The 12,101-nt window shown below is 38.1% G+C and overlaps 1 protein-coding gene across 12 annotated transcripts in view; it reads right to left on the reverse strand.

The window, feature by feature from the left end:
• Nucleotides 1-2,284: 2,284 nt before the first annotated feature.
• myt1lb (myelin transcription factor 1-like, b) overlaps nt 2,285-12,101 on the reverse strand; it is a 131,922-nt gene continuing 122,105 nt past the window's right edge. For 8 of the 12 annotated variants that reach the window (XM_017690797.2, XM_017690802.2, XM_017690798.2 and 5 more), the window contains 7 exons: nt 11,116-11,199; nt 9,027-9,248; nt 8,771-8,862; nt 6,963-7,066; nt 6,443-6,586; nt 4,299-4,361; nt 2,285-2,542 (listed from right to left, as the gene is read on the reverse strand). In XM_017690797.2, coding sequence (XP_017546286.1) covers nt 2,402-2,542; nt 4,299-4,361; nt 6,443-6,586; nt 6,963-7,066; nt 8,771-8,862; nt 9,027-9,248; nt 11,116-11,199 — 850 coding nt within the window. In that variant the 3' untranslated portion in view covers nt 2,285-2,401. The remainder of the gene's footprint in view (nt 2,543-4,298; nt 4,362-6,442; nt 6,587-6,962; nt 7,067-8,770; nt 8,863-9,026; nt 9,249-11,115; nt 11,200-12,101) is intronic. The other 4 variants (XM_037542123.1, XM_037542121.1, XM_037542122.1 and 1 more) reach the window with 2 other exon arrangements.

Consider the following 12,101-nt stretch of genomic DNA (forward strand, 5'->3'; position numbering starts at 1 on the left):
AAATTCCACAATTTAAAAATGAAAAAAATCACAGCAACTTGTGATCCCACACATTTATAGCAAAATTAAAAGGTCAACAAATTCATGCTGTGTTGTACAAAAATAAATCAAACTTCAGTTCCACAGAGAGCACAATAGTTTGTACAAAATCCTGTCTTCATCGATGATTACTCAAATCAACCTCGAAATGAAGAATTTAGAATAAATAAACTCTGATGAATTCACAATAATTCATATGAAATTTCAGCATTCTAATATGTGACACCTTTTTGTTTTCCCTAGGTAAATAGTCACAGATATCATCTTCTTCTTTTTTTCTTAATTATTTGATATTATGTAGCAACAGTAGATGAGCAGCATGTTTGTGCTTAGAATCCCTTTTCCATTGTACTGATAACAATAATTTATTCAAAAACTGATACTAGCTATTACTCTATTGAAAGCATTACTATATTGGCAAAAAGCTGCAGACACGATGCTGTGATGAAAGGCATATGCAGTCATGGAGGATGGTGTCCGAAAAGAGGACGGAGTTGTACAATGGATGAGATCGGGTGAAAGACGAGCACCTTTGCGTTCGCTCTCCGAAAGGCAAAGTCTTAACGTGGTTGCTACAACTAATAACAGAACAGAAAAGTAGGGGCGCATAGACATACTGTAGTATTGCAACACCCTTCGGTTCTACTTCTGACACCATTGTCATTTTGGGAATTTCTCTCTCTTCTTTCTGCTCATCATTCGAACATTTTTCTTGTGATTGACTATCTTTTAATGATTTTGTACAGTGATAGACATAAAGTGCTGCTGGGGATTTTTAATGATCCTAGAGGATACCGAAATGAAATAGCATTACTTAATAATTCATAATATTACTGGTAAAGATATCGTCCTCATTTGTATTCCGATTCCCTGTAGTCTCCCTCCGATACAGTCCAACATTCTTGCCATTCCTCATTCCAATTGAGTGCCAAAGAGACACCTGGAGATTGCACACTACCACACGTAATGATATATCTTTAGGACAAGTGCAAATAGTGTACTGGCACATATGTGGGGACAATGACCCTGTAAGTCCCGCTTTCATAGTTTATATATATATTCTACAAAACCCTTTTCTCTCCACTTAGGCTCCAAGCACTGCAGTAGTTCATGTAAAACCATCAGAACATGGAAACGAAGGTGTCCCTGTGCAAAAAATCGTAAATAATCAAGAAAAAACGGCCCTCGCAAATCTTTGCCTGCCCTACATTGTATGTCCATGTATACCCCCTTTGAAAAATTTTGTATTAAAAGATTTATATAAAAATCAATCATTTACATACAGTAAAAAGCATCTTTTTTGCTTCCCCACTAGGTCTACAAACAGGAAATTGCATATACCCCCAACTGTTTTCCCAGATTGCCTCTCATCGTCATAAGCATTGTTAAGTCGCAATATTGCTGATATGGTGTGAGATTCTAGCTACTATTACGAGGATTAAGTTAAATGAGCACTGACGCTGGGGTGATCTGTAGAAGCTCGCTTGCCATTACGTTGATGCAGATTGAATGATAATACCAACACAAAGTAAAACTTTTCTTAAGTGCCAATGTCTGCTGCTACGTTCTGGGACTTCCACCATCAGGTTTCCGTGTCGTGATGTTTACAATAAAACTGTGACATTCATACATCAAGTTGATGTTCTTAATTTTTTTGTCTTTTTCTCTTCACTGCTCATTTTCCAACAGCCATTTGCCCGCCCCTCCCCTCCGACCCCCCCCCCCCCCCCCGGCCCCCCACGACCAGGTGCCAAACTCGGTTTCCAGTAAAAGTCGACAGACTTCTGGAGCATAGTCAAAAATAAAACCCAGTCCTGTCATTTTTAACAATCTGCACACAAAAAACATCTTCCAAAACTCCATAAAATCATTCGATGAGGAGAAAAGCTCTTTTAAAAAGTAGCTATATCTTTGCATGTTCGTTGTTTAGATGTAGTTGTTTAGATTTTCAATCTAAAATGCTTCAGCAAGCATTAAAAAAGAACGTATATCCAATATTCGTTTGCCTTACTGTTCAGAAATATACACTAAAATGTGCATACATGAGCAGCTAGAAACATTACATCACACTATGTTAGCTCATATGAAAACGTACAAAATGTGAATGTTTTCAAAAACTATTCTGCCGATAACTATATTTGTTTTAAAGCAAGACCAAAAATAAAACGGAAATTAAAAATCATGAAGATTTGTAAGCATAACACTTTTTTTAAAGAACATAATGTGAATATTTAACACTGCCTGCTAAATTACAGTAGCAAACCACGAGGCATCCCATTTGTCTCCTTCTCTTTTTGCAAATGTCTTTTTTTTTTCCATACTACTTCTTCCCACTTTAGAAGCCTCTTAGTTTGCTGAGTGGCTAGACTTGGATCCCTTGTACTGCTTGTTTTATATTCTCCAGCAAGGCTTTGTTCTCCGGGCTCTGGTACTGCTCTTGATTCGTGTACATATCAGTCAGAGTGGTCACGTACGCGTCAAAGTTCTGTTCATTTATGGGGTCCTGCCAAACATAGAGGAACGATTGGGTTAGATCACAGCACACAAACAAAGGTGCTACAAACACATCTTATAGCTTCCATTCATCCATCCATCATTAAGCTTTTATCAACAGAGACGGGAATGACTTCACTGAAATTAAAAGGAAAACATATGGAAAGTTAAACTGATAGCGACATAAAATGGTACAGAACGTCATCATCGTGATTTCACACTACAGTTTCTGTCAATAGCATGACTGTGCATCCGAAAGAAAAGACCAGATGATTGGAAAGGATGGCATGCATGCGGATCAAAACTGTAAGCAACATGGCTGCACTGCAATATCATGGCAACACTATGTGTTTTCTTGAATGGTCTGCAGTCATTTTAAAGAGCAACTGTCTTTTTCCAGAAGCTGTTATAGATGCCACAATGTTGCTATGAAAGGCTTTCATTACTGAAACAGCTTAAAGGGATATTCCGGCCAAAATGAACCAGCTCTGTCTGTCGTAAACGTGCCTAGTCACTTCTTATAGTGACACCACAGTAAAAGTACAGTGAGATTTTCTTGTTTAAAGAGAAACGCCCCCTTTTTACATGTTTAAAAGGGTTCTTTGCATCATGAAAGGATTCTTCAGATTGATCGAGAATACACCTACGTACATACATTCTACATACACCCGAAAGAGTTCTTCTATTGTCATGGTGACACCTGTGTATAGAACTGTCTACAGCACCTTCATGCACATTTTCCATCAATCCAAAGAACCCTTTCATGATGCAAAGAACCCTTTACCTATGCAAAGGGTTCTTTGAGTGTTCATGGTTCTATATAGACCCATTTTCTTTACTAAAGAACCCTTAAAGGGCCATCTTTTTAAGGGTGTAGGGAGCATAAAATCACGTTTGTATTTATTAGCCTCTACATCAGTAGCTACGCTAGCAGATTTGTCACTGTCGGGGGTGGGGGGGTTGGGGGCGGGGTTGTATTGAGAGAATATGGTGGAGAGAAATATGAACAGAATACACAACAGTGAATTCCGTGAAACCGCTGAGGCTGAGGGTTGCGATGCTGCACTACAGAATTTTACATGGCAAATAAGGTATTCATGCTAGTTTAGGCCAGAATGCCACTTTAAGCATCCTTTCAGTCAAAGAACACTAGTGTCCAGCCTGACGTTTTATGTAGGATTGTACATCTTGCACTAAAACAAGATTTGATTTTTTTTCTTTTTTCATTTGAAATGACCCAAAAAGTGGAGGTCAACAGCACAACCTAAAATATAAGTGATTGCTGACAAAATGTTCAGGTTTTATGTATAAACTTCAATTTGATCATAAATTTATTTGAATTACTCATGGTTAATGAAATATAGCTGATGCTAAACTGCAACAATTAAACAATTAGAGATAAAACACATCAAAAATAATCTGTTATCACGATCTAATCTCATTAACTGATGTTTTCTCACTTTGGACCAGATTCATCAAAGCATTTGACATAATTTATAGCCGTTTGCATCATTTCAGTGACATTATCAGTGATTAAACATCACAAATACAAATCAACTCAATCACTGTATATCTTATTTCTATTTTGTATGAAATAATACCATATTATGTGTATTATTACACAGCAATGACTAATGCATATGAGCTAATGGCTATCACATATTCCTTCAGAAAGCCATGCAGACAGTTTTGGACCGATTAAAGTGGAAACGTTTAAGAAAACAAAAGGACAGGAGAGGAGTAGACTGTGAAAATGAGTTCCTTACTCGCTGATGCAACTGTAAACAGCTGTTATTTCTAATCGGAGGCTCTTTGTGTAGCGGTGGTTTCTAGAGGGGAAGGCAGAGATCTATTAGGCTGCTGAATCCAGCAGGAACATCTTACACCTCAGTGGACTTTCACCATTTCTGATTTTCATAGCTGATCCAGGAAAATATCTCACAAACCCAGCCCTCCCCACAGATCTCCGTAATTCAGTAAAACTGATCAGGTTATCAGGTTCAAGGGCCACAGTAAATTCATATTCATGTAATTAATAAAAATAATGAATTCATTTAATTAGGGGATGAATCTTTAAAAATAAAAAATCAAACAAAGTGTTATCAGATGCAATGTACTATATTATACATAACAGGGCCTTAAATGCAAACCTGACCAATTATGGGGTTTTCAAATGAGCAGCTATAAAAGTGAACAATAAACTCATAATTGTTAATGTTCTTAATAGGCAAATATCACATTTTAAAATATATTTTTTGTACTTTATTTTCAAGATATAAACTTCTAGACACACATATACTGTGAGAAAACTTACAAACTGTTTTTGTACAAGGAATTCTTACATTCTATTATATATTAATTGTACTGCCATGATATCTCTTCATGGAATGGAGTTCAACGTGGTCATTTGCTGTCAATCCATTTGGTATCATTTTGTGGAGGTCAGGAAACAAAAGCAAAATGAATGCTATGGAAGAAAGCTGTTTTTGTGATGTCATCTACATAGCTAAGCTGAAATATAGACATATTTGCATTGCAAATAATAGTTTACCATTGCATGTGATACGTGGAGTAGCCAGTATATCTAATTTAGCCTCTCTTTTGCACTGCATATTGAGTCCTGACATGTGCCACTGACAGAGAAATCATTTGGCAAGACAAAAGCTCCTGCCTGTCCTGACAGGCAGTGGACACTTGATACATGAGCGATTTGGGGTCACTTAGTGAAAACAGGATTATGATTAAATTAAGCAGAGCTTTCCAATCAGGATGCACTTAATGACTTAATAAAACTATTAAAATTAGCAAAATATCACATCTGTGCTGATTTATTGTGCCTGGTCAGTGTGAATGGGTGTTGTTTTACAGCGTACGGATGTGCATTCATTAGGGGTGGGCAGTATGATGACATAATGTATTTAATCCAATTAATGAAGGAAGGTAGATCTGCAGCACCGGGATTAGTGACCACTGCTGTAAACACTAAGAACCAGCAAACAGGAACTGTATTAACTGCACAGTAGCTGACATAATGGCTGATTGGCCCATTTTGCCTTTATATTAATCATATTTTTGCCAATTCTGTGATTTTTCCTTCTGTTCCTTAAACAGTTTGTTTTGTGAAAATACAAAAATCATTCAAGCAAAGCAAACTTGGAGTTTAGTTGAGAAAAAAAACAACAACAAATAAATCAATTCATCCTTCAAAACACCTGTTCCACTTTTTACAGTGTATATTTATTTACATTCAGTTGCTAATGTCCTTGTATTTAATTTCATTATTCTAGGTTAGGGTTAGGGTTAGGATTATTCTAGGTCATTGATCGCATCTGTACTGCTTTTTGTGTAGGTGGTCCATATCACTGGGTTTTGAGGTTTATTATTTTATTGTAGTCCAACAGAGCAGCAAAAATAAAAGAACAGAGCCTCACAAGCTTCAGTTCATTTTCTGATAGATGCTGGATGTACTACTTCTTTTTTGAGCTGTTAGTTTAAGCTACTCAACCTGCCACTGATAGTGAAAATGCCTTCAAATACTGTGATGGTATATTTTTCATATTGCCCACCCTTAGATTGCTTGCAAGTTGTTTCCAGATGGCTATTTCCTTCCAGCTTCGGCTATGTTATGTAATCTCTGCCAGTGACCTTGCCTTAGTTTGTGAAAATCAGATCACGCTGATCATCATGTTGATTGACTGCTCTCCTTCTCATATCGCTGATTTACTCAGTATCTCCTCAGCACCATCACATTGGCAATGTAAATTAAAGCAGTTGCATCTGTATATAGCATGCAGAGTAAACTGTTGCCTGAAGCCACAGAGAGCTATGATTTGAAAATCAACAAGCTGCAGCGCAATGCTCTTTTCTTTCCATAACTTGCCCGCTATTTGTTCTCAATGGTGGCCCTTACCATATGAGGGAGCTGGATATTAGCTAAACTGTTAATCAGTGACTGGCTGAGGTTGGCCAGCTCATGCAGGAGAGATTCATTTTGCTGTTCAATCACCTTGTTTTCTTCCTCTATTGACTTCAGATTAGACTCCATTGTGGTAATCTGGGAAAGAGAACAAGTGTACGTCTTAGTTATGGATGTATAGTGTAGAGAAATGAACTGTACTGCACTGCAAGCACCCACAGCCATCATTATCGCTTTGGTGTGATGCAACTCGTTATTTAGTTTGAAATGGCAAATTCACACAATGCTGCAGACTGGAAAGCAATGTGCTCATCTCAAACAAATCAAAACTCTCATTATACTGCAGAAGCTGTTGCAAATACAGCCAGGGGCTTGTTCTTGACTTATTAACAGTGAACACACAGGTACACGACAATGCAATCGTATATAATTGGAAGTACATTTAGCTCATAGCATAGAAACGTAATGTACAGTAACTCAGACATGTGACATTTTGTAAGTTTTGTTTCTTTACCTGTGTTCTAAGTTTGATCATATCTGACTCCACCTGTGAATTTGATTCATTTAAATCTTTGATTTCTTCGTCCAGCTGTTTAATATCCTCGTCATTATCTAAACCTAAAAGAAATCAGACAAGCAAGGTGAAATATTATTGTGAATAGAAATGAACACATGGCAAAACAAAAACGTTGAAGATGGTTACTTATTAGAGAGGATATTAAAGTGAACATGTGACTTCATTTCACTTCTTTTTTGAGGGGAATTTTTATTAATTTGACTATCAGCAGAGAGTCTGGTGATTTTCACTGCAAAGCATGGACAAGAAACCCTTACCTTTTCAGAAAGAGGCTGTTGAACTGACGTGTAAAATGACACTGTATAATAATAATAGTATAATAATAAAAAATGCAAATACACCTATTTATATTGTTTAAACAAATTATTAAATAATAATAATAATAATACTTTGACATCTTTAATCTTTTATTATTATTCTAATTATTATTATTCAATCATTTATTTTATTATTAGGAAATAACATCTAAAATTTGTAATATGGTGAAAGTACTACAGTGCTGAATGGCTGTGATGACAAACAGTGCAGTCATTTGAAGATTTGGACATTTGGGTCATTAACGCATATGTGCAGTTTCAGGAGTTCCCACTGTCCACTGCACAAGAAGTCTATCAGGAAGTGACACCACTGACCTCAGGTGGTCCCCACTGTAAACAGTTTATATATCGTTGCTGACGGAAGAAAACCTTGTATCTCCATTTTTGGCATTTTTTCAGTTTTTGACATAATTTGAAAGTATCTGTTACTCTTTATATTGCTTGTACATTTTGTGATGAGAGGCCTAAAAGAAATGACCCAAAATGACATGGGAAAAATTCTGGTTCCATTGACTTACATTGAAAGTGAAGTATGTTTTTTCCTTCTCCTGTAAAGTTACTATTTTGGAGATACAAAGTTTTCTTCCGACAGCAGCGATATACTGTCAGTGGATATATCTTGCTCTAAAAGTCTTAATTTTTCATCACAATGTCCAGTACAGTATGCAGTTCACTACTGCTGACTATAATTTAGCTGGAAAAACTAAACTTTGTTTCTCATCCAAATGATAAATTAGTATGTGCAGAAGTGTATATGCAAGGATGTTCGAACAGCCAGAATCCAGAGTCAAACTGACCAAATTGAAAAAAATGTCATGGCCAGCTTTGTGAGCAAAAGACACCAGACGCTTTGTCTGCATGTGAGCAGAGCATATGAGGCTGAGACTAGCTCTACCCATCACACAGTGCTACTAAACTATGAGAGTGAAGGGTAGCATGTGCTTCCCCAAGATATGTGAATTGCCACCAGCCGGTGATTTAACATTATTGGACAGCTGAATATGCTTGGAGGAGAACACTGCCAATTCTCTTATATCAGCTAACAGATACTTACATTGGCTAGCACTGTGTTAAGTATACTACCCACCCAGTGAGACTGAGGCCAATTATTCTGTCTTAGATTCCTTGGCAATAGATGGCTATGGCATTACCAGGGAACCAGGGATCAAGCTCACGATTTCCCAACAATAACCCAACACCTTCATTTTTTATTTGTATACAATTCGTGGCTTCTCGGATCACATCCACTCATGATAACATCACACTCATGATTACATTGCGCATAAGTGCACTAAACTCTTTTGCGTCTGAAATTGTTTGAAAGTACACTGCACTGTACACTGCACTGTACATGCACTGTTAAGCTTAGAAATTCTTGGATATACAGTGCATGCACACTCATTTATAGTGTGGAATAACAGATTTTACCATTGCTTGGCCGCTGTTTTATTGTAAGCATCTCCACTCCTGACAGTCTGGCCTTCTTCATAGCCGACGTGGCACGTGGGCAACCTGACAGACTGAATGAAAGAAGGAAGTTCACATGGGAGATGGGCTGCTGAACAGTGCACATATGAACTAATTCTACAACATCTCAGTTAATCAGTTTTCTGGACTTTGATCCCCTAAACTAGTAATTTCTTCTAACTTGGTTGCACTATTTTTCTGTAGAAGGTAGGCCCACCTTCGATGGGTCAAGAAGCTGCCACTGACATGTCCTGAGCCGTCACAGCCTGGAGTTGGGCAGGACATGCCTTCTGTCTTTCCAGCCTTCCACGTGAACTGCGTGCCGTTCATATATCCGTCCTTCTGCCGTTTGGCCGCTAGAGGGCAGCCTGATGCGCTGCGGTGAGATGCATACTTTCCTGTCACATGACCCTGTCCATCACAGCCAGGTACAGGACATCTAATAAAAAACACCAAACAGGCTGCTGAATAAGTGATGAATGGCATATTTTCAATCAAAATGTTTAATCTTGTTAGATTTTATTCTGTGCAAGCCTACATTATATCCAGAGTTGGGCAAAATACTTTGAAAAGGTTGTGATGGCTGAATCCTGAACTCAGTGTTCTGAATGTATTCAGTAATGTATTCCCATGCATAAAAAACATATTACTTATGTTATTTGGCATAAAGCAAATAAAAAAAACCCTGATGTTATCATTTTTACTTAATTCACACTGTTCATCCAATTCATCTGTTAATGTTTCGCTTATCATTTAAATGCAAAACATTGCTTATTAAATTGCTTAAATGAAATTCTTACAAATTTCAACAGTTTTTTTCAGTTTGAATCAGTCCACTGCTGCTGCCAAAATCACAGGAGTCCAGTACAACACCGATGCTTAGCTTCATGTCATGTTTGTTCATCAGTCAAAAGAGCTCAGTAACACTGAGATTAATAACTGATCATCGCTCTGATTTATCAGTCCACTCAGGCTTTAGCAGGAATAGTCATTTGTTGAGTTCCTTTTCAGAGTTCTAAGTTAAGTGATACTTTTTTAATCCCACAAACAGGGAAATTCCACCTCCGCATTTAACCCATCCGTGAAGTGAAACACCACATACACACTAGTGAGCACACACACACACTAGGGGGCAGTGAGCACACTTGCCTGGAGCAGTGGGCAGCCCTATCAACAGCGCCCAGGGAGCAATTGGGGGTTAGGTGTCTTGCTCAAGGACTGTTGGTGCTGGGGATCGAACCGGTAACCTTCTGGTCACAGGGCCAGTTCCCTAACCTCCAGCCTACGACTGCCCCCAACCAGCAGATTTGCTACATTTCATGCACTGATTTTAAATTAGTTCATAAATATTCATTATTTAGTATAATATATAATATTCATTATTTAGTATATATAGTATTCTTAAAGATTTCTCCTAAAAATGTAAAAAGTAACTGTATTCTAAAAACTGCCTTTATTACACTTGCTGTTGATGCAGTTTGTGTTAGACATTATCTAGCCCTTCATCAATGGTCAGTTTCGGACCACAGAGGCATTCTGCTGTGCTGAGTAGGATCTACCACCCAAAAAATATCTGGCCTACAGCAATCCTATGGTCAGAAACTGATCACTGATGAAGTTGGTAAAGGGAGGCATGACAAAGTTAAAGTGGCCAGAAAGTGTAGTGAAGTGGATAGTTTGCATATGTGATGCACCATACATGTCTTTATGGTTTCACTAACAAATCAGCACTTCTTTCTCTACTTTCTCTACTTTCATTTTGTTGGTAGATGCATAAATATCTGTCTGTTCATTAGACAGACATATGGGAGGCCATTAGGCCAAACCATCTGACTCACGTCTCTTGAAACAAACTTTTAAATCTCCTTGCACATTCACAAATTTCAACACAGATGCCCTAATCCCTAATGCAACCCTCAGCACAGTCCTCAAGGAGCCTCAGCACTCCTGAGCTTTTCAAGCTGTGCCTCTCTCTGTCTACAATTACCTCAAAATGTGGCTTTGAACCACAAGAAGAGCTTTGGAAAGAATGCTTTGCCTGGAGTGCAAGCTCTTGGCAAAATATTACACCCTGAATAGCAATGGCTGACCTTCACATTCAGGTTTTTGGCTTCCTGATTCTTCCTTTTAGTTTGGATCGAGGGGACACAGAGGGTTGCAGCTGGCAGTAACAGAAAGACTATTTGATGAGTTTGTTGTTGACAAACCCTATCATGTACACTGTTTGAATTAGAATGGCACTTGTGACAAGGGCAATAGTGGTTTCTGTGTGAGTGGCGGGCTTTGAGTACTTTGAAGGCCGTTACCTGATTGGCTCCTGGTCTTCCTTGTCCTCTTTGCTGTGAGTAATCTTTATGCCGCTCTTGCGAGCCCGAGGGCATCCTGACAAACTGAAGAAACATGCTGGATTTGGAATGACTGCTTGCAAGCGAAGTTGGAAAATAGATGGGGCATTTTTTATATGATGTTCATGATAGTGTGTACTGACTGATCATTAACCCTTAGAAGTCAAGATTTATTACTTTTTTGTTTGTTTTGCTATATTATTCAAATATAATTATATAGTGAATTACGCAATGAATTCTATTCAGTTTGCATTCTGTATCGGCAGGTTTTAGTCTGCACTTCTGACTCCTTTCAAACGTTTTCTTTTACACCCCTTTGACCTAATTTTTCCATGTGTTGCAGTGGAAAGGCTGAAAGGCTGGTAGGGGTGAAACACTTATTCAACATTATCGATAATGTCAACAATAAAAAATCACCAACAAATAATGTAATTATGTTAGAACTGAAGTTTGGGGGGAGGAACGCCCCTCCTTTCCCCAAACCCCTCCTTTTCCCAAACTAACAAGCTTTAAATTCGCATCCTCACCTTCAGTTTCTCTACCTCCACTACCACCCTATCTCCTTCATGTTCCTCAGTCCTCCATCAGTCTTGCTACAGCTATGAGAGGTTCTGGCCTTCTAACTACAGGCAGAAGCCACCGAGAACTATACCCTCCCTCAATCAGTCTTCTCTCATACTGCCCCACTACATGTTGAAGGCATGGTCTGAACTCACAAATTTCCATTGGCTGTTTTTGGTTTGTATTTTCAAGGTGAAGTGCAATCAACCGTGAGTAACAACTAAAGAGGGCTGCAGTTCCCTTATAGTGTCATACCAATGTGAGCAGATACTGAATAAAACAGATTGGCTATACATTAAAAAGAAAGAAAATATGAGATATTTTAAAGAGAAAGATAGATACAGCATATGCAACTCTAACTTAGCTTGCCATGGATAAATCAAACA

Source organism: Pygocentrus nattereri, chromosome 10 (genome assembly GCF_015220715.1).
Source record: "Pygocentrus nattereri isolate fPygNat1 chromosome 10, fPygNat1.pri, whole genome shotgun sequence".
In the NCBI taxonomy this organism is placed as follows: Eukaryota; Metazoa; Chordata; class Actinopteri; order Characiformes; family Serrasalmidae; genus Pygocentrus; species Pygocentrus nattereri.